General features: G+C 39.4%; 1 protein-coding gene across 2 annotated transcripts; it reads right to left on the bottom strand.

The window, feature by feature from the left end:
* Positions 1 to 664: 664 nt before the first annotated feature.
* Positions 665 to 20,854, bottom strand: LOC103476211 (platelet-derived growth factor subunit A-like). Of its 2 annotated transcripts, none has more exons than XM_008428499.2 (6): positions 20,615 to 20,854; positions 12,280 to 12,372; positions 7,212 to 7,319; positions 6,875 to 7,068; positions 2,330 to 2,456; positions 665 to 1,486 (listed from the first exon to the last, which is right to left on the bottom strand). In XM_008428499.2, exons 1-6 carry the CDS (start codon positions 20,640 to 20,642, stop codon positions 1,476 to 1,478), a joined length of 561 nt encoding a protein of 186 aa, XP_008426721.1. In that variant the 5' UTR covers positions 20,643 to 20,854; the 3' UTR covers positions 665 to 1,475. The 2 variants fall into 2 exon arrangements, with proteins under 2 accessions (XP_008426721.1, XP_008426644.1); XM_008428422.2 differs by lacking the exon at positions 20,615 to 20,854 and adding an exon at positions 12,641 to 13,394 and having other exon boundaries at positions 667 to 1,486; positions 12,276 to 12,372.
* Positions 20,855 to 25,479: the final 4,625 nt, after the last annotated feature.

Below are 25,479 nucleotides of genomic sequence, written 5' to 3'. Positions count from 1 at the left end.
AGGTCTCCACCACCGGATTTATGGAGGCTCCTAAGGAGAAAGGTGTTGTATCAATTAGCTAAATTCAGTCAGATAATGAACACTAKGTGTCCAAGGACATCTACTTGAAAGCACGTCTACTTGAAAGCTACCGTACTTAAGAGAGATCTTTCTCTTAGGATGCATTCACATTTTCCCTGTTTAATCCACTTTAATCTAACTCCAGTTTGTTTGTCTGGAGAGTCCACTTCGTTTGTGGARGTGTCAATGCCCAATCAAACTCTGGTCCGCCTCCAAACCTACKTCTCAGTTTRGTTAAAATTAACTCTGKYACGGTCCGAATGCAATGTGAACCGGAGATTGCTCAAAAGTATTCTGGGTAAATAGGACCAAAACAAACCCACAAGTCTAGCACTAGTGAGAGAAATGGCTCGTGGCCTTTTACCACAGACAAAAGAGAAATCCTACAACCGCTAAAGTCTTACCCCACCCCATTTTTGTTTCCAAAGAAGGAAGCTGTGCTCAAAGTCTCCTTCATAAGTTTTTGTGTTGTTTCCTTCAGTAGTTCTTGGTGCAGCGCCACCACAGGTGAGGAGGGGAATATGCTGGTCAAAGAGTGAGAAGAGTGAGTTGAGAATTTTCTCAACATTTTATGCAAACTTTAGCATCTCAACTGCTACAAATTTACCAGTGGTGACAATGGTTTAACACCATTTTACTGCATGACACTTAAAATAATACATCTAACCAAATATTGCATCAAACAGTACGTTGTGATTTTACAAACATTGACGATTGTGATTTGATACAATGTGCTAATTTGCTAATTAAATAAATTACATAATAGCCACAACCATAATTGAGACACATCCTAAATCATGTACTCATCTCCCAGTTGCTTTGCATGTACTTTAAAAACCAGCCCTATTAATCTGATTTTATATAACAACACCAACTTGTGTTTTATATAAATATTTTTATTTGATTCAGTAAAATCCTGCTTCCATTTGTGATGAATAAAAAGTACCAGAAGTAGAAAAAACCCCACAGCATTTAAAAAAAAAGATTATAAAAATCAGGGGATATACATGAATGTTTTACAAGAGGAAGAACAAACGTTGGAGTAGAAAACCTCAAGCCAGTCACTGTTTGAAAAAAAAAAAAAAAAGAAAGATTTCAACCAGATGGYGATCTTTAGTGCTGAGCTGTTACTGTTCAGGTGAAGAAGCAAAGCCGCTGGTTCTTTGATGAACGATGAAACGTATCACACATTCTCTGAGTTGAGAAATGTTCCGTCTGTCCGAAGTACGTCTCTGGGCTTGGAAGATTTTGAGAATTTGCTATTTTGCAACAAACTCTTAAGTGTACACGTCAGGTTCAAATGAGTCACACGAATCCCACACAGGTTCGAGAAAAATGCGTCTCTTCCGCAGCGGGTGGTAACGAAGTCAGAGGTGGATTTTCTGTCTCATCCACTGCAGCATCTGCCTGTCTGCTCACCTGATACCTGGTTAAAGAAGAGACTTTATGAATGTGAGGATGGACAAATTCATGAAGAAGTAAAAGAACTACGTTTTCATTAACCATGAAACAAACTAAAAGTACGAAAATAAATGTGCTTAAAGGAAGCGGGCTAATTTTGAAAATAATAATAATAATAATAATAATGTTTTTTGAATTAAAGTTATAGCAGTAAGATGAGGTGGCTTTTCCAGCATATTGAAATAGCAGAATTTCTTAAAACTGCCACGGAAAGGCTTTTATCAAATTAACAAGTCACGTCCGGATGTTACTGCTGGTGGAAATGACAAAGAAGACGAGAACAGGAAGTAGTTTTCATTTCTTTTGGACATTGTGCAGCTGGCTCCTCCAGAGCTCTCACTGCATCTCACAGTTCCTAAAAAGTTTTGTCATTGCAAATGTTCCATCCATAGCTTTCCTGTAAAATCACAGACTACTATTTCCCCAAAATGCTGCATATGTCTCAAGTATAAAGGGTTTGTCGCTTCAATGCCAGAATAAGACGCCAGATCAGAATTATAGCTTGACTAAAACTGATGAAGTTAACTGTAGCAAATTAGAGTTTGAAATTTTGGTTCAAAAAAAAAAAATTGTTTTGGTGTGTGCTGCTGCCAGTCTTCTACTGAAAATTTTTTTTTTTAATCTCACTGGTATTTTCCTGGTAAAATAATGGTTAATAATAATAATAATAATAATAATAATAATAATAATAATAATAATAACAGACATTATTCAGTATTCAGTTTTAGTTCAGAGGTACATTTCAGGAGAAGTGTTGATAAATTAGTTTGAGCCATTAGCAACAGGTAGCATTCAGCGGTTTGCTCACCATTATCTCTGTCCTGGTTTTGGCTGATGTGCCGCTTGTTGTTGCACGTGCACTCTAAGTGGTCCTCCAGTGTCACCTCCACCTCCCTCAGTTTGGGCCGCCGCCTCACGTACTCCACCTTCGCCACCTGAAACCAAACACAGAGAAGCATTCAGTTTCTATGCTGCTCAGATCTGGAACAAACTTCCAGACAACTGCAAAACAGCCGAAACACTGAGTTCCTCTAAGTCAAGACTAAAAACCCAACATTGATGACTGTAAAGGATTCCCTTTACAGTCATCAATGTTGGGTTTTGATGACGTGGCATTTTGTACTTAACAAAATGCCACGTCTGTTACTGGCTTCCAAAATTGGTGACAGTATAATATGTTTATGATTTTATGATGTAAAGCACTTTGACCTGCTTTGTTTTTGAAATGAGTTATACAAAAAACTTGATTGRTTGATTAAAATGTAGATGACAAAGAAGCAGGTGAAGAAAACTTTTTTTCAGCCAATAAAAACAGACTAGCTAGCAGCAATTAGCAACCACTTGGTGGAATAGCACATCTGCTGAGCTCATTATAAAAGATACTTCTCAGGGAAACATTGGTAAAAATGTTGTTAAAGGGTTAATAGAGGAGCCATGCTGTGATGACTTCCTGAAGACGGAGTTTCAGAAAGAGCAGGAGTTTCTTAAAGAGACAGAAGCCCAACTTCAAGGCGTTAAATCAGGAAGTAAAATTTATTTGAAGTCATRTGTGCCTGGAAAACACATGATACTGCCCCTTTAAATATGGAGTATTTAAATGTCCAGGAAACGACCTGCGCTCAATATTCAATAAAACATAAACTTGCATAAACTTCCAAATTTCATGGAGAAATTCAGCAAGTTTGAGGAAACATGCTTGTCCGAATGTGATACCYGCGTTTTACACCAACAAAAGGAAACCGTAACAGGTGCTGCACAGAATATTAAGAYKGCATCATTTAAAGTTGATTCATTTGTATGTGAATACGTTTTTCTGTATCAAAATATCATTACTTCAACTTAAACTAAAAACACATCAGCTTGAGGCTCCTCCTTAACTTCATGATCTTATGTAACACCTCCAGCCCTATGTAAACAGATGGGTGTGGCTTCTCTTGTTAGGATGAATGAATTGCATTCATAGGGACAAGAGGCTTGATTTCAGTGTCAACACTCACACACACACACACACACACACACACACACACACACACACACACATATTCAGTGCTGCAGGAGCTGCTCTTCGTGTGTGCGCAGTAACTTAGTCCTAAAGCAGTTACATAAAGCGCGCGTGCTTTGCGCTCACATTCCCAAATTGGTTGGAGCTTTAGGTCTGATTGCAACAGCATCTCTGCTTCAAGTCTGAACAAATTCATAAACAGCCAAGCCGCCGAGGCAGGGACAGAGCGGGGTTAGCCCAGGTGAGAAACAAGAGTGAGACGCCGCTGAAAGGTGAGCCCTGCTGCTCTGCAGAGGCTGGCCTTAAAAAAAAAAAAGTGTTATTTTTTTAACCTTGAGCCTGGATAAGACAAGGTTTGAAGCTGCAGGATTCAGAGGCAAAGTTGACAATCTGTAAAGTTAAAGTATACTTCATTTGTTCATCATAAGACTGTACAAAGCAAAGTTGCTTCATCAGTTGAGTCCGAGCTGCGGCCTACGGTGGATCCATTCTGACACTGCRTGTGTTTGTGTCGATGCTTYGGATGATTTATAGCAATTAACATGTTTGGGGTCACGTAAAAACAGAATGAGCAAAGTTAACCTGATCCCTTCACTCAAAGCTACAGTATGTAACTTTTATACATATATATATATTTTTATATATTTGTCGAAATTGTCACTATTTTGTGTCAATTTAGCATGAGACAGATAATCTGGAAATATAACAATTTCTTTCCTTCTTTCTATTTTGCTTATTTTTATGGGGAGAAGTATTCAGCATCAACAAAAACAGAACATTATCACACTTACAGCATTGGCTAATTTCAAATCTCCACAGCAGATTAGAGGTTAATAATGTGGTTTTCTTGCTCTTTTGCAGTTAATTTTTTTTATGCATGTACGGTAACAAAGATGAAATCAAGGACGGGAATTAAAACCCCACACATCTACGCCCTCAAGGTTTAGATGTTAAAAAGAAAATCTTTGTTAGGAACAGAGAAAAAAAAAATTTAATTGCAGTTGAAAGTTTACAGTGACAGGCTGGTGCTTGTTTAGTATTTATGTAGTTTATCTTCAGTAGCACAGTTTATGTCTGGAGTTGGAACGTTTCTGGCTTTCAGCCACGATGTTGCTAAATGTCATGCAGATTGACCAAGAGAACCCAGTAAGGAAAATAACAATACAGCTTTTTTGTAAAATTATCCTTTGTTACAAGTTTGAGAGTCTCTGCTGTAAGTAGAGATAACAGTTTGAAATTGGGCTCAGCTTTTTAATGTTTTTCATTTAGCAGGATGCCAACTTTGTGCGAGTAGCTGCTCTTTTACACGTTAGAGTGGCATGTAGTTAGAAACATTGCATCTTATCAGAATCGTCTGAACATTGTCAGGAACTCTTCTCATCCTCACTGTGAACTTTATAGAAAGATGCTATCAGGCCAACGGTGCGGCAGCTTCAAAGGCTGCACGGCTTTCTGCCTCAGGCTGAAAAAATGCTGGCAGGCTCTTAAACATGGTGCATTTTACATGATTGTACTTATCTCAAGTTTTTTTCCCCTAAAATTCTGTTTTGTGTTTTTATCTGTTTATTACATTTTTTATACACACGTTAAATAAAATAAATGGATTTGATTAAAGATCTAATAAAGATTACATTTCAAAAAGTATCTGACAATAGACCACTRCTCAAATGAAAATGGTTAATCGGGACAGACTTGTTGATTCTCATCARGCTTGAAATAAATATATAAAGCAACACCAATGCTGTTTTTCTTCTGAGTCCTGCCATATGGTGCAGGGATGCAGTTGTGACCGTTTACCCTCTGAATGCTGAACCTCGGCACAGGCGAGCGACTTTATTTTTGATTTCCTCTGTGAGCRGTCAAAGAACGACTCCTTTCATCTGAGATTGGGTTTCCAAAGCTTCGAAAATAAAATTCTCCTTCTCTCCTTTGTCTCTGGCAACTCTCAAGCACTCAAAATCTCCATCCAGCTGTCTTTTTTTCCCTATCAAATATTTCAAAAAAGTATCCTTACATCAACTTCAATCAGTTCGTAAAGATCAGAAACATGGATTTAATTCCCATTAATGTTCAACCAATCAATCAATCAAGTTTATTTGTGTAGCACATTTCCGATGCCTCTGCTCTGAAAGCTAACATTTTCATAAACAAACTTACTGGCTGAATCTCAAGCATCAGTAAACACACTCATAATCACACACATACACATGTTTGCGCAGCTATCTTTGGGGGAACTTTTCATTGATTTCCATTCATTTCTACAGCCTAAACCTTAAACTTACCCTAACCATCACATACTTAACCCTAATCAAAACTCAATTCACACCTTAGTCCTAAATATGACCCCTGACCCAAAAACAGCGTTTCCCCTTGTGGGACCAGGCTTCAGTCCCACAAGGAGCAGAGGGTCCCCACAACGTAGTGTCAGGAAAATGGTCCCCACAAGGTATTACAAACAAACACAGGCACGCACACACACGCGCGCACACACGCATACACGCGCGCACACAAACATACACAGTGGTTCAGCTGGTGGAAGGAGTTACTTTTGGCAGATTCTGTGTTTATCTAAAGTATAAAGACCTGCCGTGTGTTTGTTATGTGCGTATAAGTCATGAATGCATGTGTGTGTGTAAGGCTTGAATGCGTGTTTATGTGTAGCTATCCAACAGGGGACATGCGTGTCATTTTACACTCACCAACAGGGGACTCACCGTTGAAGAGGGGACATTTTTGCGTGTGCGCGTGCAAGTCTTGAGTGTGTGCCACTCATGGAGAAATARCAGAATCCTTTTGTACATGTCAGTCAAGAAGTGATCAGGGTTTACAAAGAACATGAAAGCTTATTCAATGACACTTTGTTTGCTGGTGTCATGGGAAAGCCATATTGTGTTAGTGGAAGATGGTGTTTGAATGCAAAGACGACACAGACTTCAAGTACTTTGAATTATGTACTCTGCTGATTAAGTGTAGCCATCTTTAATCTTAATAAAAAAGGGGGACATAATTCCAGTGATTCAAGGTTTAAACACAAAGATTAAACCTTGGAAAAATCAATTAGAATCACAATCTCACACTATTTTTTATTTTTAGAAGCATTCAATATAATTTAAACCAGTTTAATTTGCAATTTGAATTGATTTGATTTGGAACTGGTTTCATGAAGAGTGGGAATTTTCTTAGAGAAGTAAATTAAAGTTGATGCCCACCTTACAAGATTAATGTTATAAGTGGTATTAATTGTATGTCTGGTTTTTTTACTATTATCTGGTACTGAACGTTCATAAAGAGCTGAATCAGAGCAGAACTGACAGAGTAACGGAAACAGTGAAGTGGGATTTTCCATTTTACCTTGACAGTACGGAGCTGTTTACGCTCCGCCTGGCACCTCATGTTATTCGTGTTGCAGCAGCCGGTGCAGCGGTTCACTTCCACGCAGGGAGGCCAGATGATGAAGTTGGCCGAAGTGGGATCCACCTGACTCCTCGGGATTTCATAAATTGTTGTGCGCACTTTGCACACGGCCGGCACGGCTTCCTCCACCACTGCAGGGGGGGAGAAAAAGACCTCAAACGCTTTCAGCAAGCTGTTGTTGAAGGGCTAGACTGCATAATCTTGCTACATTTGGTGTAGAAACAACTAAAAATTGATTTGAAACAGAATTCTTTTGCAACTCAGTGGGCCTCACCGGTGCTTCTCCTTTGTCTTGTGTGTAAGTGTGGTTTCTTGTGAGTGGGGGAGACGTGAGAGAAGTCCTTGTGGTGGCTGTGTTTGGTCTCCTCGATCACCTCGTTCTCTGGACGGAGACAAAATAGGACACATTGTACTGCTGGGAGCACGGTAAAACATCTTCTCAAACTCATTTCAGTGACCTTTGAGAAACTTAGATTTTCTCCAGTCTAAACGTGTTTCAAATTGAATTTTTAAAGGAGAAGTACACAATTAAATAACCACATTACATTGCTAAAAGTTCTATATATCAAATATGATTTAAGTGAAATTTTATTTCAAAATTTAATGTCTTGAAATTGGGGCTTCTGTCTCTTTAAGAAACTCCTGCTCTTTCTGAAGCTCCGCCCTCAGGAATTTACAACATCAATCCTCCTCGGTGCTGTGCCTCAAAGGCAACGCTAGGCCCACCCAGGTGTTAGCTAATTGCTGCTGGCTAGTTTGAAGGAGTGGAGTGAAGGCTGCTCTGAGAGGCGAAAGCTCAGAAGCTTGGAAACCGCAGGTCCAAGGAGGAGCTATGCCTCGAAGGCGGAGCTAGGTCCACCCAGCCACCCATCCATTTTGCGCAACTGAATGGTTGTCATGGGAGATTAAAAGATTTCTCGAGCACTCGTAAAAGTATCAAAGCAACAGTTCAGGTATGTTTTGAATGAGGGAATAACATTATAACTTGATGTAAAGCTGAAAAGAGTCAATTTTACATAGCACTGCCCCTTTAAGGATGTATACATTCGTAAATAAATATAGTGGGCTTATAAGCGTCAAAGAAAATCATCAAAGGACAAATAAAAAAAATAAATCTCCACCTTGAATTGTGTCACTTTTTTGTTGTTTTATTAGAACATRTAYGTTTAATGAAATGTGAAAAACAAAACAGGATGAATTTGAAATTTTTATTCAGAGGAACTTCCTCCTGATCAGAGTTTAAGGCAGTTATTCTAACTCAGTTATGGTGTTAATACATGTCAACAYGTCACTCGGTCTTCTCCATGTRAATTTCATCTGAGAAAAACAAACCTGTCCGTGAGCGTGCGAAGAATTTCTTAAATTGAGTTTGAAAGCCAACGSAAGCTGTTTGGGGTCACCCAGAGGTCGTCAGCTGAGGAAATGTTTTGCTGAGTCAGGGTTTGAGACAGTAAGAGTTTAAAGAACAGCAAACCTCCTGTTTCTTTTTTKGGKTTTTTTTGGCACAGATGGTTAGCTGTTGTGAACTGAAATATTTATYCTATTTTGGCCATCAGAAACAATATTGTACACGATGAGTTCAAGGCTTCTGGATGCTGTTTGAAACTTGTGTTTTTTTTGTGTGTGTGACAGCGACTAAATGACACATTTGACACATTTAGGAACTGCTTATTTCAATCTGACTGGATTGTATTATTATGAATTTGATTGTGTATTTTTGTATAATAAGAAATAAAAAATGCTTGTTTTTCTTCTAACATGCTTTGAAATCAAATTTGTTGTGAATTTTTGTTACATAAATTTATAAAGCTGGTCTACATCACTCTTGGAAGACGAATTAAAAAGTAGGCAGGCGGAACATATCACACATGTTGGTGTCCCTCAGGGTTCTGCTTTAGTTCCCAGGTTTTTTCCCACACACAAGCTTCGTTGGGAGCGATATGATCAGGAAATGAGCAATTATTTTCATTTTATTGATGATGAAACCCAGTTTTAGCTTTCTGTTGAGGCATAAAAGACTATTCACCCGTTGAATTAACAATCTATTAGGTCAAACCAAAGTTGTTCTTTAACYCCAAGAAACTTMGAAAGTCCAAGTTTGGTTTCATGGTTTCTACTGAGGTTAGTCCATGTACTTCCAGTGAATAATGAAGTTYCAGTGAATAATGAAGTTCAGAACTGTCTCCATCTTTGTCAAATCTTCACGGTGAGATTGAAGAAAAATGAATTCATGGATCCTTYCCTTATAGACTGGAATACTGCCGTAACAATTGAGCGCTTTCTGTTTTGAATCTATGAATTAATTTTGAAAATTCAACTGATTCACAGGTATAGAAYGAGATGCAGTCTTCAAACCTCTGGAATCAACTAATTGCCTGGATCTTCAATATCTATTTACTCTTTGCTTTTAAATATAGACTAAAACCCAGTTTTGTCAATATTTCCAGTTTTTACRAAGTGTTTTGTTTCCTACTTTGTTAATCATTTTACTTCCTTTAAAAAAAAMCTCACATTTGCTGMATTGAAACTTTTTTTTCTTTCKTTTTTTGCTTATTTCATCACTGCAGTACCAGATCTACATCTAAGCCTCTATAGTGTGAATYCAGCAGTTGATGASRGACTYAAAGATGATTGACAAATGTGTGTGTCACCTGCACACATTTGTCCAGACATCTAACAAATCAATAACAAAAACTGTAAAGATGACTGGTCCGACAACTGAAMTTGGCAGGACACCTCTTACATTACATTACGTTACATAACGTTACCCCTTAYAACATTAGAGATAGGCGAYGCTGATTCCATAAAAAACAATCACRTCTGTTGGAGAAATGTGATTCTATACAAAGAAAACCATGTTCAGAAAAATCATATTGTACAAATTTGCAAACRACTCATAATTTCCACATAAAAGCTGTTTGTACAGCTTACCCCGACCAAGAATYTGCAGCTCARATTTCTTTGTGGTAATGACCCTAACTCTAACTTGTTTCTGTGACGGTGCAGATATTTTTTGTTAGTGCAGATATTCACACAGCGTGCTGGCTGACCCGACAGAGTCCGCCCCTGACCGTCTCCCTCTCTCCGTCTCACTCCTCTTGTGGCCTGACACGCTGGAATTCCAGCATGAATTATACATAGCAACACAGCAGCCTTGCAGCGAGCCCTCCTCTTAAACTAATAATGGGCAGCATGACAACAGTATAATGAAGTGAGCCACTTGACCCCCGCTGAGCCTGGGGAGCTGTCACATTCTGAATTTGCATCTCAATGATGCCAGGATTAATGGTGGCACCGATCTTTGCCGAAAGACAAGAAAAAAAAAAAAAGAAGCAGTGAACGTCTCACGAGAAATGAAACGATTTAAGATGCAGGAAATTTTTGAAGTATTGGAGAAGTCAAGGGGGATTTTTTGTGTGTGTGCTTTTGTTTTTCTTCACTAATTCATCCAAATGTGGTTTTGTGTTCTCTGTTTGCACTTCCAGGTCAAACATTTAGCTAACAAGTGGAAAAGGAACAAAGATGATTTAAACTGGTTTTATTTTAAAAAAAGGAAAAGGTTTGGCTTCCAGCAGCATCTGGAAAGGCATCCCAGTGATGAGATGAYTCACTATCTTCATATTCTGCCATGAACCACATGAAAATAATACTTCAATCTTTCAAGGAGCAAACGGAGGTCAAGGCAGGGCAAAGAACGGCAGACGCTAGCTCCCGGTGGCTAACGCTTCATAACTAGCCAAGCTACTCTGGATTCAAAACTAGAGGTGTTTTTCAAAGGGTTTCTGTCAATGTTGTTTTAAAACAAGAGGTTTGTAAACTACATTTGTATAGACAAGAATCAAATATGTTTCCTGTATGCCTAGAATACTTTGACTATCAGCAGAATTTTGAGCTAAACCAAGGCTTCAAAATGTTAGCATTTCAAAAACCACTAAAATGCTGAGTCATTACGCTCCTATATTTCAAAGACCTCTTGATGAGGTATTGTAAAACGTTTTCTCAGACTGCAAGAAGCACTGTTTAAGCCGGCACTGYCCCTCCCCCAACCGTTGCTGAGCACTGTTGGTCAGCTAGCTGAAAAAAAAAGGCAGCTGCACTGTTTTTAGCATAAATTAGCCAGCTAAAATCTGCATCCTAAACTCCCAATGTAACTCTGTAAAGACAAGAAGGATAAAATAACAAACATTCTATGTTTGTATATCAAAAATATTTAATAAATAATGAGATGCAACAAAAAAGGATTTTACATAAAATCAAGAACATTATGGGCAACCAGTCTCTGCCAATTCTCTTGAGAAAACATAGTTTCTTTAGTCAGAGGCTCCTTCAAATTCGCTGTGAAACAGACTGCTACAGGAGATCTTTCCTGCCCATACCCATAACCATCTACTATAACTYTTTGAAGAATTGTGAATTAATATGAGTTAATTTAACTTTGGAATCAATAACATATTTTTGAATTTGAACTGACAACCAATAAGTAATTGGACTTCATAAAAATAAACATTATTGGCCTCTGCAGTAACAATAACTATATTTTAATATTAAAACGGCAGTAGAAATAATTGTTTTTGTTTGAAATGACTACGCCMCTTCTGGTAACTCAGACCCACCCAAGACTAGAGCCTTGTGGGACCCCTGAAGGAAAGTCAGAGAAAAAKGATTTATTCCTATTTATCTATATTCTTATTACATTGTTTACATGCTTAGAAACTATATTTATTTCTACTTTTTCACTTTACTTCTACTTTCTAAATGGAAAATGAAACTATGTTATTGAAAATTCCTTTCAAAGCAGTTCTTGCATGAATGTTGCCATCGGCCAACTCCCATTGACCGTGTGAGAATAAAAACATTAGAAATATTATATTTTAAGGCAACATTGATAGACAAATAAGTTGTTGCTTCTACATGGTGCTTGGACACCCATTGTTTAAATGCCCCCCCTGTGAAAGAGCCCATGTCAAAATGTAATGGTTTGGAAAACATTTTAAGTGTTATTTCTTTAGTCTACTGTTTTGTGGTTATACATGAGTTACCTCATCTCATATTTTAAATTAAAAATGTAACTCAATTGGTTTAAACTCCCCTGTTGTGTTCATTAATCAACGTACTAACGGTCAGTATCAGACGGAGGACTAGCTAAAAAAATGCTAAGTTGGTTTACTGCTAATTTAGTGGTTTCCAGGGTGTTTTCGTTACCTGTAGTTCATTTGTAACAAGAGTAACTTAAATCATATCTTTCGCCGAATTAGTTTTTAATAATACATTTGTAAGGACAACAGGTGATTTGGAGGAGGGCGAGATGCTATATAAAAATAAAAAAAAGGTGCTTTACCTACGGTGTCCATTTCTAGCAGCCGCTGGAGGTCGCTGATGCTGCGGATCTCGCTGTGGGATAGCCGCTCCAGCAGCTCCTGAGGGAGAGGAGTCTCCTGTACAGACACACAGTTATCACATTAATTCAAAATAAAATATGTAAGTGCGAAGTGGTGCAAAAATATTAATCGTGTAAACATCATTTAAACTAAAAAAAAAAAAAAAAAAAAAAAAAAAAGACCTGAAGCAAACTCTGGTTTGCTCTTTTGCAAAGCAACAAAAGCACAATTTGTGGTAATCCTACACGCGCCTAATTAAACTGCAACGTGAAACTGCGTCTCAAATCTGAAGATACGTCGGCGAGTCGTTATTTCCAAGGCTCACCTCGGCAGCGGTGCGTAATAGGCAAAAGTAGCCGGTCAGGAGGTGGAAGACCGCGGCTTTCATCTCCTCTCAGGTCCGCTGCATGAGCACGAAGAGGCGAAACTCCGGTGCAGGAGCCGGGCTGCTGCTCCCTGGTCCTCACAGCTTTCAACCATCCCTTGGAAGGAAAAGCTGCCTCCAAAACCTTAGACGAGGTGACTCCAGCTCAACATTCAAGTCAGGTTTTAGACCATAAGAGAAATTAAATGAAGAGTGCGGTCTGGTGCTTCTGATACAAGTCACTTTAAGTGACAAAATCACAAAATCTTTTCCAAGAGAGATTCCCAATAAAAACCCACTAGCAGAAAAAACATCTTAATGGSAAAACTCAAATAAAACGGAGGCTGATGATCTCCAGCAGTTCTTTGCTTCAGATTCACAGGTGAACAAATAAAGTTGATCAAAAATATATACAWATACTTTTTACACACATCCAGAAATCCAGTTCTGYTCACAGCGGGATCCGGTCCAAATTCACACACTTTATTCCACCTGCAGCGTTTGGTCTAACCCTCAGCGTGTCGACGGAACCACGAACATGTGGAACCTCTTCTRCTTCAATCAACTGCAGCCAAACTGAAACAGTTGGTAAATATGTCCGGGAATCCGCAGCGCAGCCCCGGACAGGAGATGGCAGCGAGCTCCACGAGCGGCTGGGATCTTCGGGGTGAATGAACACGAGATGCTTCAGTCCCAGAATATAACGCCGCGCGCCCTCGAGGCTCTGGACGCGTGAGCGCGCTTTGCGTAACGGTAGCCACTTGGCGGCCACAATGCCTTTTTAAATGAGATTTTAACATTTATGGGTTATTTCTGGGCCAAATAATGTGTAATAATAATAATAATAATAATAATAATAATAATAATAATAATAATAATAATAATAATAATAATAATAATAATAAAATACAGAGTCAGACGGGACTGAGAACTGTCGATATTTGAGCCCCCCCCAAAACAATGTCAATGAAGACAGAAAGAGAAACAAATACAGAGGAACTCTATCATTTAGCTGATATACGCAATATTTACATTAAACATTGTTACAAAATCTATATGAGCCTTCTTTTTTTTTTAGAAGTGGGACGCACCACCACAATCAAACAAAACCAACAGCTTGGTGACGTTGATGTACTGCAGTGATATTTATGACATGGAAGGTGATTCATGACCTACTAAACAATCTCCACACAAGTTTTTTTGAGAGTCCAAATCACATAGTTGGAAACAGGTTTGCAAAAGCCACAGACGCACGAGTCTCAGGAGCGTGAGGGAGAGGAAGCAGGAGTGTGTGTCAAACAAATTAGCAGCCATGTCGGATGCTGACTTTCTGTGAAATGAAGGGCATTGACGATTGTTCATGCTGGACAGAATAACTGGGCTCAGATTTTCTGCTCCCATAGTCCATCACATGACCAAGGTTGCAGAAACTTTTAGTAAAGAACCAAAAAGTTTACATATATGATGTTTTTAAATAACTGGAGACATCAAATCAAACGGAACTGGATGATTTTCAACATATTTGTGATCAGACAGTCGAAAAAGAAAGAAATTGGATCAGTTAATGAACTAATTCTAACAGATTCTGCTCATGAAAAAACTATTCGGTTTGCAGTTCAATCAGGCTGTGAGAGAGCAAGACTATTTGTAGCTAATAGGAAGGCTGAACACGATTTGTCAAACTATAAACATTTGATAAATTTGCATAAAATATTTCCAGTGCTCTATTTATATCTTTTAAATCCCCTATAGAGAAATTATAAACGGACAGAAACATTATGAACAAGTGAGAGCTTAAAAACCAGAGATCAGAAACATGCTGCGAAATTCAGACTTATGAATATCTATAAATGTTAGGTTCTGTGTGTTTCTATGTTTTGAGTTTGAGTTTCTTTCTGTGTCTAGTCCTGTGAGTCTCTGTGCTGTCTTGATTGATCCCAGCTGTGTCTCGTTCCTGTGATTACCCTCCCAGTGTATTTAATCCCACCTGTTGTCTGTGTTCCTTGTCGGATCCTCGTCGTTTGTCAGTTGTTGTCTTTGGTCGTCGTATGTCCGTAGTCAGTAGTTCTCAGTTGAACTGGATAGTCCTGAGGCTACTTTGCTCCATGTTCAGCATTTTTGTCAGTTGCTACCGGTATTTCGCTGTATTGTCTCTGCCGTGCTGCCTGATCTGGACTGCTTTGAGCCACATTCATCATTAAATTCATCATCTTCATCACAACCTGGGTCTCTGTGTTCGTTCTCACCACCACAAACCACACTCATGACAAAATATTTCCCCCTGAAGAGATGAGACGATCGAATGAGTGGAACATCAAACCAAACTGTTTCATGAATGACCTTTTGTAATTGTAATGGGACGTTTTCCTGAGTTTACGAGATCTTACTTTGATCGTACTACATCGTACTCAGGATCCGTTCACACGCTGCGTTAACGACAAATCTGTCAAATCTGATGTTTGTTTTGATCATGAACCCAAATGCAGAAAGGCAGAGATGTAGTAAACAAAGGAAGTTTAATGGAAAAATGATGGATAAGCTTACAAAAAGCACAGGGAGCACAAGGAGCCAGAGCAGAACAAAAACCATAAATCCAAGAAAAAAAAAACCCAGCAGGGAACACGGGGGAAGAAACGAGAACGGAGAAAATTACAGGATTTAACAAGAGAAATTAGCAAAGAGTGAGAGGAGTGTTTATGTATTTAAGTATTGTGAGACTTAAATCCCAATACTGTGGAACAATGGACCTGGGCTGATTGGATAACTGACTGCAGGTGCAAGAAGAGATAGAAAGAAAGAGAGATAAACTGGCACTAGAAAATAAATAAAAAGAAGAAACAAACTAGAATCATGAACTACGGACTGAGATCACGTAAAACAGAAACGAGGCTGATCCTGATCCAAACAAAGAGAGAATCATAAACAAACCTCAAAACAAATTCTGAATCTTAACAAAATCAGAGTAAATTCCAGTTCATTTAGAAAGAAGAACTGAAAAAGATTAAGTCTTTTCCTGCAATGTGCTATTCAATTACACAAACTCCCTCCGATACTGTGTTTAAACTGAGAGTGAGTGAGAAAAAAAAATCAGAAGTGGTTCTTTGGGTCAGGGTGTGGGGAAAATATAAAAGACTTTGGGCTTTTTTTTCTTTTTCTTTTCCTGATCAAATGCTTCATAAAACCCAGCCTCAAGCTCTCCAGCACGCACACACACATGCACACGCACACACACACTCACTCACGGACACACGCGTACACGCACACACGCACACACACACACATTTCCATTTTTGTCTGCTTCTCGTTGGCATGCTCGCACATCCTCCCTGACCTCACGCACTCTCACTTAGGCATTCGGAGTAAATTCGCTTTGAGTGTCGTCCAAGTTTTAACGTAAGGACAAAAGGAACAGACGGAAACTCCTGGCCAAGAATGGAAGAGAGGAGATCATCTCGGATTCAGAAGAAAAGAGTAATCTGATGAATACCAGCTTGAGCTGGACCAAACTTCTCCCCCTCCCCTCAATTAAAAGTCCAGTTAGTCCAACATAGATGGACAAGCACTTCATAAGAGCAACAACAACAATAAAAAGTCCACCTCTGTCTCCGAACCTCCATAAGATGCCTCAGGGTAAAAATACACATATACAAAAAGGCAGAAGGAGAGAAGTAGAGACAAAGAACCGGAAAGATGGAGGGGTAAATGGGTCAGAACCGACTCGGATCTTGAATGGCATCGCTGGGGCCGTGACACTGTCACTTCCTCTTGACAGCAGCTTCTTTGAACTGCTCTGCTCCCCAGTCCGTTTCTTTTCTTTCTTTCTTTCTTTTTTCTACCAAAGTTGTTTGGGGACAGCGAGACTCAGGCATCAAGAAGAAAGTGAGCAGAAAACATTTACTTTTTAAGACGATATTCTTTGTCTTAAAAAAAAAGTCATAAAGTAGCTGTGAAAATGAGCCCCAGGTTCTGTTTTTCAGAAGAGATGTTGATAGTTTTAACCAGCTAATTATTTTAATAAAATTAAGGGCAACACCTTTCCTTTCCTTTCCTTTATGCGGTTAAAATACCGGTCAAAGATGTTATAAGAAATAATAATAACAGAGCAGGAAGAGACCAAATAAAAACATTTTCTGCTTATCAGTTACATCACCAACAAATCCATGAATTATTTCAATATAAAGACATTTCTTTAAGGTGGACATTCTGGTCTGTTTCTCCTCTAAAGGCCCTGACATTGTGAGAATGTCACTGGTAATTTTGTGAAAGATAATAACTAATAACTAAATTTGAGATTTGTTGCATGTATGCATCTGAAATTAAATATGGATTGTGTTAAGACTTTTTACACATTTGTGGGCCCCTGTTTTAGTCTTTATCGCAACTGGTCTTTCTCAAAAAGGTACCTGGAGTGTTGCCTTGATTCTTTCATGCATGTTTGAGAAATCCTTTAATCTCCCGTGGCAACCATTCAGCTCTGCAAAACGCCTGGGTGGACCTACCTCTCTCTGCCTTTGAGAACGAAACTCCTCCTCTGAGCTGCAGTTTCCAAGCTTCAGTGTCACGGTGCACCACTCCCCCACACTCGGCTCCTTCAGACTAGTCAGCAGCAATTAGCAAACACCTGGTGAAACTGCCTATCAGCGGAGCTCATTGTATCAGCTTCCTCTCAGAGAAACACTGGTAAAAACGCTCTTAAAGGGTTAATAGAGGAGACATGTTGTGACGACTTCCTGAAAGCACAGCTTCTTAAAGGGACACAGGTCCAATTTCAAGGCATTAAATTACAAAATCAAATGTCAAGTTATATCTGATATATGTAGCATTTTTATAATAACTGAAGTTTAGACAGTTACGTGGTTGTTCTATAAAATGAAACTACGTGGCTAGAAAGCACACAATACTGTCCCTTTAGTAATCGCTTTTAAGTTGTCACATTAGAATAAAATAGTACAAAAATGTCATTTAACTCAATCTGAATTTCTCAATAAAATATAGAATATAGAAAAAAATTAAAAGAAGCAAGAATATGCAGCAATATGTATGTGTTGAGTAGAAAGTGTACACTTATCCATCTACATAGCATGCATCCATTGTCTACACCAGTGGCATCCAGACTTTTTGCCCCTGGGGCCAAAACTGGCTAATTGAAACTAGTGGCAGGCCACAAAAATCATTAAATGAATGAATAATGTCTGTAAACAACCCAGTCCTTCACTGCAGATGGCAAGACCAAGATTCTGTTTTCACATGCATGATTATTTTCTTGTTGCTGTTTTAACTGTTTAATACATAAAAAAAATAAAATCTACAAGTCCTTAATGATCCAAAACATAAACAAGGCTTCAGACTGCGGCCTTATTAAAAGAAAAACAGACAATTTCCAAACTCCCAAACGTCTCTTCATCACAGCCATTCTCTAAATCTGTTGACGAAACTCATGTTGTTCTTGACTTATGCCTTGGGGGCAGACCAAAATCATTTCAAGAGCCACAAATGGCCCCCGGACCACACTTTGGACACCCGTTGTCTAACCTCTCTCATCCTTCCACGGTTTCTCCAGCAGCTGCTTAGCGATAGGCAGGTATGTCCTGGACGGGTCACGAGCTCAACGCAGGACTGACGTCCTTTGGACACACACATTGACACCTAAAGGCAAATTTGGAGAGACCAATTCTGCCCCCAACGCGACGTGCTTTGGGAGCATGGTACCCGGAGTACCCGAAACAAGAACACCCAAACAACCACGCAGAAAGGACCGCAGGACAACCCGGGCCAGAACACATAACTGACTCAGCTTTTTCCATCTGCTCTCCCGTTGGATGCGAGACGAAGAAACATAAAAATCACAGGCAGATTTTAGGAGGAGGCTGGAGCAGATTTGGGCAAAATGAGCATTTAGGAAACACAGAGGGAATTAAAGTTAATCTATTAAAGACGAAGGGGGAAAAAACCCATCAAAAACACCATTTTATGAACAGTGTGGTGGTTAAGGGGCTATCCCCACATTTATTTGCGGTGGCAGAAAATAATAAAAAGCTAACACTTTAAGAAACTTTCCTTCTCTCTTCACTTCAGTCCACATGAAATTAAAAGGAAAAAAAAACACACACTTTTGCTGCTGTCCCCAGAATTTGTCCACAGTTGGACACTTGCCAGAACCAGTTGTGCGGGACATGACATGTTTGGTCATGAGCCAAGTGGGGATTTACGAGGGATTATCATATAAAACATGCCAGGATTTACCTATTCGCCCTCAACCACTCCACCAAACCATCGCCATCAACCAACCGACTGTTCGTCGCAGACTCAGAGAGAAGGTTTTTCTGACGTCCTTCTWTTTGAGGAAGTGAAAACACGGGGCTCTTGTGCTGAACAAGCTCCGGGTCGTGGAGACATAAAGGCCACTCAGCTGAAGAAGTCATGCAGTCGGCAGCGCCGGACCTCCCACCAGCCTGAGTCGGATTTGCTAACTAAACTGGAAAGCCCTCAGAGGGGAAAATGCCTCTGCGCCCGCAAAGCTTTTTTTAATTCTGCTACTCAATGAAAAGATAAATATTTATACACGCTTCATGTCACAGATGTATCTGGATTAAAATGCCGGCGATGGTACGGAAATCCGTACTCATGGGAACAAGGTTGCCTTTCACAAAAGAAAACCCACCTTATAGTYCTGATGTGGTTTTTATTGTAACTCAGATTAATGAGGCATAGCCTCATTAGTAAGGATTACAGTGATTTATTATTGCCAAAACAGGTGAAAATAACCCAGATTAAAGTCAAATAAAACAATGAATGTGGGAARCGGAGGTAGAAATTGTTCCTGCTGTGGGACAGACACAACCTCACCGTCTTATCGGACTCTCCGAGACCAAACATTGTTTCATTGAGGACTTCCTGTCCTGCTTATGTGTCTCTAATCCCCCGTCCCTCACTGCAGATGGCAAAACCAAAAKTCACTTTTCACATGCAGTGCCTTGAATAATGACTGTGTGACAATGTGTGAGAGACCAACACTAAATCACAAAATCAGGGAAACAGTTGAGTTTGTTTTCACATTTCTCTTTCCTCTGTTACTCCTGAAGGAAACTCAGTWTAACMACCCTAATTAKCAGATTAATCTARCCTGTGTGTATTTTAATCTCACTATATCACTGGAGAGAARGAAAGAGGAACACGGTGAAAGGAAGTCATTAGAAGTGTTTTGCAGTAAATTTGTGTAAGAAGGTGCTAAAGAAGGTCAGATGAGCATAAAACTCTAATTTCTTACCAACATCCCAAACACTACCAGGTATTAAAGCACCTCTGTGCAAAACCCTGTTCRYCACTTCCATTCTGAAACATAGTGGTGGCTGTATTGTGCTCATAGGGATAGAGGAGCTGATCAGAACTGGTCGATGATCCAATCAGAGGTGTAAATGAATGGTTTTTAATCAAAGCATATCCATGAATTAGAATGGTCTAATCTGAGCAAACATCTGAATCAAACTAAAAGCCCAACCTGGCTGAACCTCTGCTGGTTTACAAAGAGAAATGGACAAAACCTTCGGTCTCTAGAAACTAGAAACATATTCTAAATGACTGACAGCAGTAATTACTGTCAGAGGTGGTTGTATTGACTCAGAGAGGATAAATATAACTCCATACTTTGTACATTTTCATTTGAACAATTTAGTTTCCACTCCAGATTTAGAGACACAATGTATTAGTGTGTCATGAAACATTACAATAAAATTAATTGTAGTTTGTGGTGGTGACGTAACGAAATGTGAAAAAACTCCAGCGGTTGGGATTACTTTGCCAACTGCCTATAATCTCATGTATTTGCAAACAAATGTCGATTAATATATAATGTACAATATAAACTTAAAAGAATCAACAAAAATAAATATTAACAGCGGCTGTCAAACAGCAAAAGGTTGAACTGATCCAACTTACCTAAAATTACTTTATAACTGTATTTCATTGTAGCAGTGAAATGTCTCACTTCCCATGCGTCTATGTGAAGAAATCCCTTTGAGATTTCACTCCCAGAAGAACGGAAATTTAGTCGGTTTGCAAAAACGAATCCTGCGATATCCTTCGACTCAAATAAAGGAAAAGATCACCAGTTTAAGCGATCAATGTAAGTCTGACTTCTTTTGAACCGGTTGCAGGTGCAGTCGGCTCTGTCAAATCCCTCCTATGAAAATGTTTGCCAGCAGGATTTCCCCCCAAATTACAGCCTCTATTTGGTGACAAAACAGGACAACGAAGAAAATAGACAAAGGAAATACCGGGACCTGTTTACTGCTGCTAAAAAAACAACAAAAAAAACAAGGGGGGGGGGGATATTTAGATATCTATGATAGGCTTTGTTCTCATCTGCTTATTACAAAACAATGTGACAGTGTACAGAGCTTGACATTCTCCAAGTGCCTTTAAGTCTCACTAATCTTTCGGTTTGGATTGATGAAAATCCTCTGGAAAACCTCGAAGTAAGCTATTAAACGGTGATCCGCTCGTAAGCCCCTGTGGCCCGGAAAACCTTCTGTGACACTCGGGCCGCCGGATCAAAGCAGATTTCACTGCGATTCTTCCTGTAAACGACGTGACCTGTGAGCTGTAAAGATTAGACGCAGGAAACGATTTGTGGCGGGACAAATCCACGTTCGCATTGTGCAGCCGACTCTGCCTCTGGCTTTTGTTTGCGTAATGTCTGTTGAAAATGCAGCGTACATTTAGGAATATTTCAAAATGGGGAAGCAAATACAAACATTAGCAATATGTTAAAGGACAGAGTTTTTCAAGAACCTCACTGAATATGTGTGTTTTTTCTGTTGTATGATTTATTGTTCATGAAAGATTGGCTGGAGCCAAAAACGATTGTCTTAATAGACTAGTTTCATCTGTGCCCTGATGTTTTCTAAGTTCTCAGGTTGGTATTGACAGACAGATTTGATCTATGAGTAAAATTGACAATCATCAGTTTGTGACTATTTGATAAGGGGTATAATGCGTTTTCCAGGAACATAGTGCAATTTTATGGCATAATTGAGTAACTATGTTACCTTCAGTTGTTGAAAGAAATTTTACTTTCTGATTTAATATCTTGAAATCGGGTCTCTGTCTCTTTAAGAAACTCCTGCTCTTTCTGAAACTCCGCCTTCAGGAAGTCATTACAAAATGTCTCCTCTATTAACCCTTTAACGAGGTTTTTATCAGCGTTGAGCTGAGAAGAAGCTCGCATAATGGAACAGTAAATGTGCAGTTTCACCAGGTGTTTACTAATTTCTGCTGGCTAGTCTGAAGGAGCTGAGCAGGGGAGGAGCTGCTCTGTGAGGCAGAAGCTAGAAAACTGCAGCTCTGAGGAGAAGCTTCGTCCTTGAAGGCGGGGCTAGGTCCAAACAGGCGTTTTGATCGGCTGAACGGTTGCCACGGGAGATTAAAGGATTTCTCAAAAATTGCATGACCTTCTTAAAGAGGCAGAGGCCTGATTTCAAGGTGTTAAATCACCTTGAAATTTCTTTTCAAATTTTTTTTCAAGTCATATTTGAGGTTACTAGCATCTCTGCAACAACTTAAGGCAGCGTAGTTACTTGACTGTGCTATGAAATGACACTATGTGGCTGTAAAAACACACAACACTGCCTCTTTTAAGTGCTCGCACCTGTGGAGTGTTTTAAAGTAATCACCTACAGCTGAGAACATTATGTTAGCCTAATTTTTTTACTTGTCAGTTGCCATGAAAAAGATTAGTTCCATTTGCTAAATGACAAATGGAACGTGCAAGATGTTTTTTTTTTAAATGGAAAATCTTCTTGCCAGCTGAACGGTGGTGCAATGGGCAGCGAGAAGGTCCTCGGTGTGAAATCCTGACTTTCTGTATGGGTCGGTTCTGTCCAGGTTTTCTTCCACAGTTTAAAAACCTGACGCGCCTGGTTGTTTGTCTTTATTGTCTCTAGGTTGCCCTATGATGGACTGTCAGCGGCAACCCTTTTGGGGTTTGTCCAACGTCTTAGCAACTGCAGGAAATGGGTGCCAACCTCTGTACCCATGGCAGGGACAAGCTGTTACAGACAATGGATGGAATTTTATTTTTTTTTTGCATTTCCTTTAGCGTGTGTAAGAACTTCTTTTTTAAATTAAATGAATTTGGTAAAACCTTTTGGGTATTCTTCCTCTGCCCACAATAGTTTGCTTCTGGCAGAACAGAAGCATCTAAGTCAGGTTTCTTTTTAGGCTGCCTTGCTCACAGGCACTTCTCCAGCTCTGCCCACAAAACATTGACGTTCTCATTGAGAAGAGAAAGCAGTTGGTACTGATAAGTTCAAGAACATGGTCTGGATGGAATGGTGAAAAGTTGTACTAGTTATTTTTGTTTTAAATTTGACAATAATGAAAAGAAAAGGAAAAAAAAGGGCGCTGAGGAATTTTTATACTCATCTGCTAAATATTTAGTGGTGGCTTGAAAAAAAAAAACCCAGTGAATGTTCAATTTGAGTAAATATACTGTTTAGTTTTTATTTGCCTGGTTTCGGGTCCCGAGCCAGACCTTTTCCAACCATCAGCGGAACGCCAGCACCTTTTTCCTCTTTCCTTTTCCTCCCATTTTGCCACCTTCGCCTTCATTGCAAGCCAATTGATTGTTTTAATAACCGCAATCAACACAGCTGCATCTGAGTCACAAAGAGGCAAGAAGAAGAAAAAAAACACAAGAAAGGCTTTTGTTTTACGTGCAGATGATCCGTATGGCAGCCATGACAGCAGAGCGTTAGAGCAAGGCATCGCTGTGGAACATTTGAGTGCAGCGTTCGTCTGTCTTCCATTGTTCAGCGTTTCAGTTGGGAGACTTTAATTTCCTCTTCGGAAATAATTGGGAGGCAGTGAGGGAGTTAATTGTGTTTTTCCGATGATGAATCATCAGGAAGTTTTAGTGGACCCCTCCTGACCACACACGCCACCACACACTCATGAAAGCAAACTGAAAGCACATGCACAAGCCACAAATTCTCCCAAACAAGCAAATCTGCACATATTTTACAAAAATGATCTGTCGCTCTGTTATGCACAACCTCATGCTGAGAAAGATATTAAAAAAAAGGAAATCAAACAGATAAGCAAAGGATCCCACAACATCCAACTCCTCCACAATATCGTCCATCTGTTCTTTCCCACTCGTTTTTTTTTTCTGATTCAAAAGATTAGAAGCCCAATTAGTAAAGCTCTCACGCCAGGTGTCGCCACTCTGGGAACTGTCCTCGTTTCCCAAAAAAAAAAAAAGGATTTCTCCCACGTTGTGGCCAGTTTGGGAGCAAAGGATCTGCAGGGCTGCTGATCTGGCTGAGAAACAATGCAGCGCTGTCTGAAGAGGGGCAACAGACGGAAGTAGCAGAGGTAGTGCTTTGCCCCCTCTGTGTGACCCACACGGAGAGGTGACATCATGGCATCAGTCTGGAGGCCACTGTAGCTTCCAGAAGAAGGAGGAAGTGTCGTTGAGAATCACAATCACTTTAAGTGATTGGAAGGAGCAGCAGAAAAGCAAAGTGGAACAAAGTAAAGTTAAACACAATCATTTTGAGTTTAGTTCGATGAGTCCTTATTGTATCTGTTCAAGGAGTTGGATTGTTCTTAATTTAGCATATGTGGAAGAAATGCTGTGATTTGACTAGCTTTATTAATCCATTTTATCAGCAAATGTGTCAGTAAAATTTCTGCTTTACTAAGATAAATTCTGTTGGTTTAATAATGTGTTATTTAGTAATAAAACTTTAAAACAACAACAACAAAAACACGTACCTCCTATTCACTATGTATCAATCACAGCAATATTTCACAGGAGCATTGTGATTGGCTTTAGCAAGAAATACTGACCTCTGATTGGCTTGTCAGTTTAACTCCCACCCCCTAAAATCTGAAACTGTTGACTTTAACATTAAATACACCTTTCTCAACAGGCGAGGGCGCACTTTCTCCGTCTATAATCAGATATTTAAGCGACTTGAAACCATTCCTCCCTCCCTGGCACCTCCAAACCCGGGCCCCCATCCGACCCGGGCCCGGGGGCAGCCGCCCACCCAGCCCCCCTATAGCTCCGCCCCTGCACATAAACATATGTTTTTTTGTTTGTTTGTTTGTTTTTCAAATATTTAATGTTTTTTAATTTATTTTGAATGTGGTATTTGTAGTAATGTATCCTAAGGTTTGTTTCCATGTTGTATAATGATTTTTCTCTTAGGGAGCAGTGGAAAATTTTGAATGTTGCTTCTGTCTAACACCTGAAAAGTGAAACCATAAATCACATCACATTAAAACATTTGATTTTATTCACTAATATAGATGTACTGGTATATATTTATACCAATGCTCACTAGAGATGGGAACCCCTGCGACCCTGCATAGATGCATAGATGCATAGACCAGGAGCATAATCTCCTTGAAGATAATAAACAATAACTCTGAATGTGACAAGCAGCCAGCAACACAGATACAAGCTGGATAAATATAATCTGTCAGGCAGAAGAAACATTGCACAGGTTCTTGTGTAATCACACTATCCTGTCAAGAATATGTTTCAAGTGTTAACAATGTCTTTGATACACACCTGCCTCTAATAATGGTTTTTATTTAAAAGGACAGCGTGATCACTGTTATTTCACGTTATTAAAGATACGCTAAACCAATGCCAAGCTTCTGTTGTTTGGCTCAGAACAGATCTGAAGCATGCCTGTGTCAGTTTATTAGTCAAATATATAAGTCTTGTTATTACCTGTTAGCCAGCATGTGATGGCAGAAAGACAGAAATTCTCTCCTGTGTTGAGACT

Source organism: Poecilia reticulata, linkage group LG1, assembly GCF_000633615.1.
Source record: "Poecilia reticulata strain Guanapo linkage group LG1, Guppy_female_1.0+MT, whole genome shotgun sequence".
NCBI classification, from domain to species: Eukaryota; Metazoa; Chordata; class Actinopteri; order Cyprinodontiformes; family Poeciliidae; genus Poecilia; species Poecilia reticulata.
The sequence above is the reverse complement of the archived record's forward strand: the minus strand, read 5'-3'. Positions and strand labels throughout refer to the sequence as shown.

What these genes read in the sequence shown, in the direction of transcription:
- LOC103476211 (XM_008428422.2), bottom strand. Translation starts at nt 12,703, where the DNA reads ATGAAAGCCGCGGTCTTCCACCTCCTGACCGGCTACTTTTGCCTATTA. An exon ending in TATTACGCACCGCTGCCGAG is followed by an intron (nt 12,373 to 12,640) that starts GTGAGCCTTGGA and finishes GTGTCTGTACAG; the next exon opens with GAGACTCCTCTCCCTCAGGA. An exon ending in AAGACAAAGGAGAAGCACCG is followed by an intron (nt 7,069 to 7,211) that starts GTGAGGCCCACT and finishes CCCCCCCTGCAG; the next exon opens with TGGTGGAGGAAGCCGTGCCG.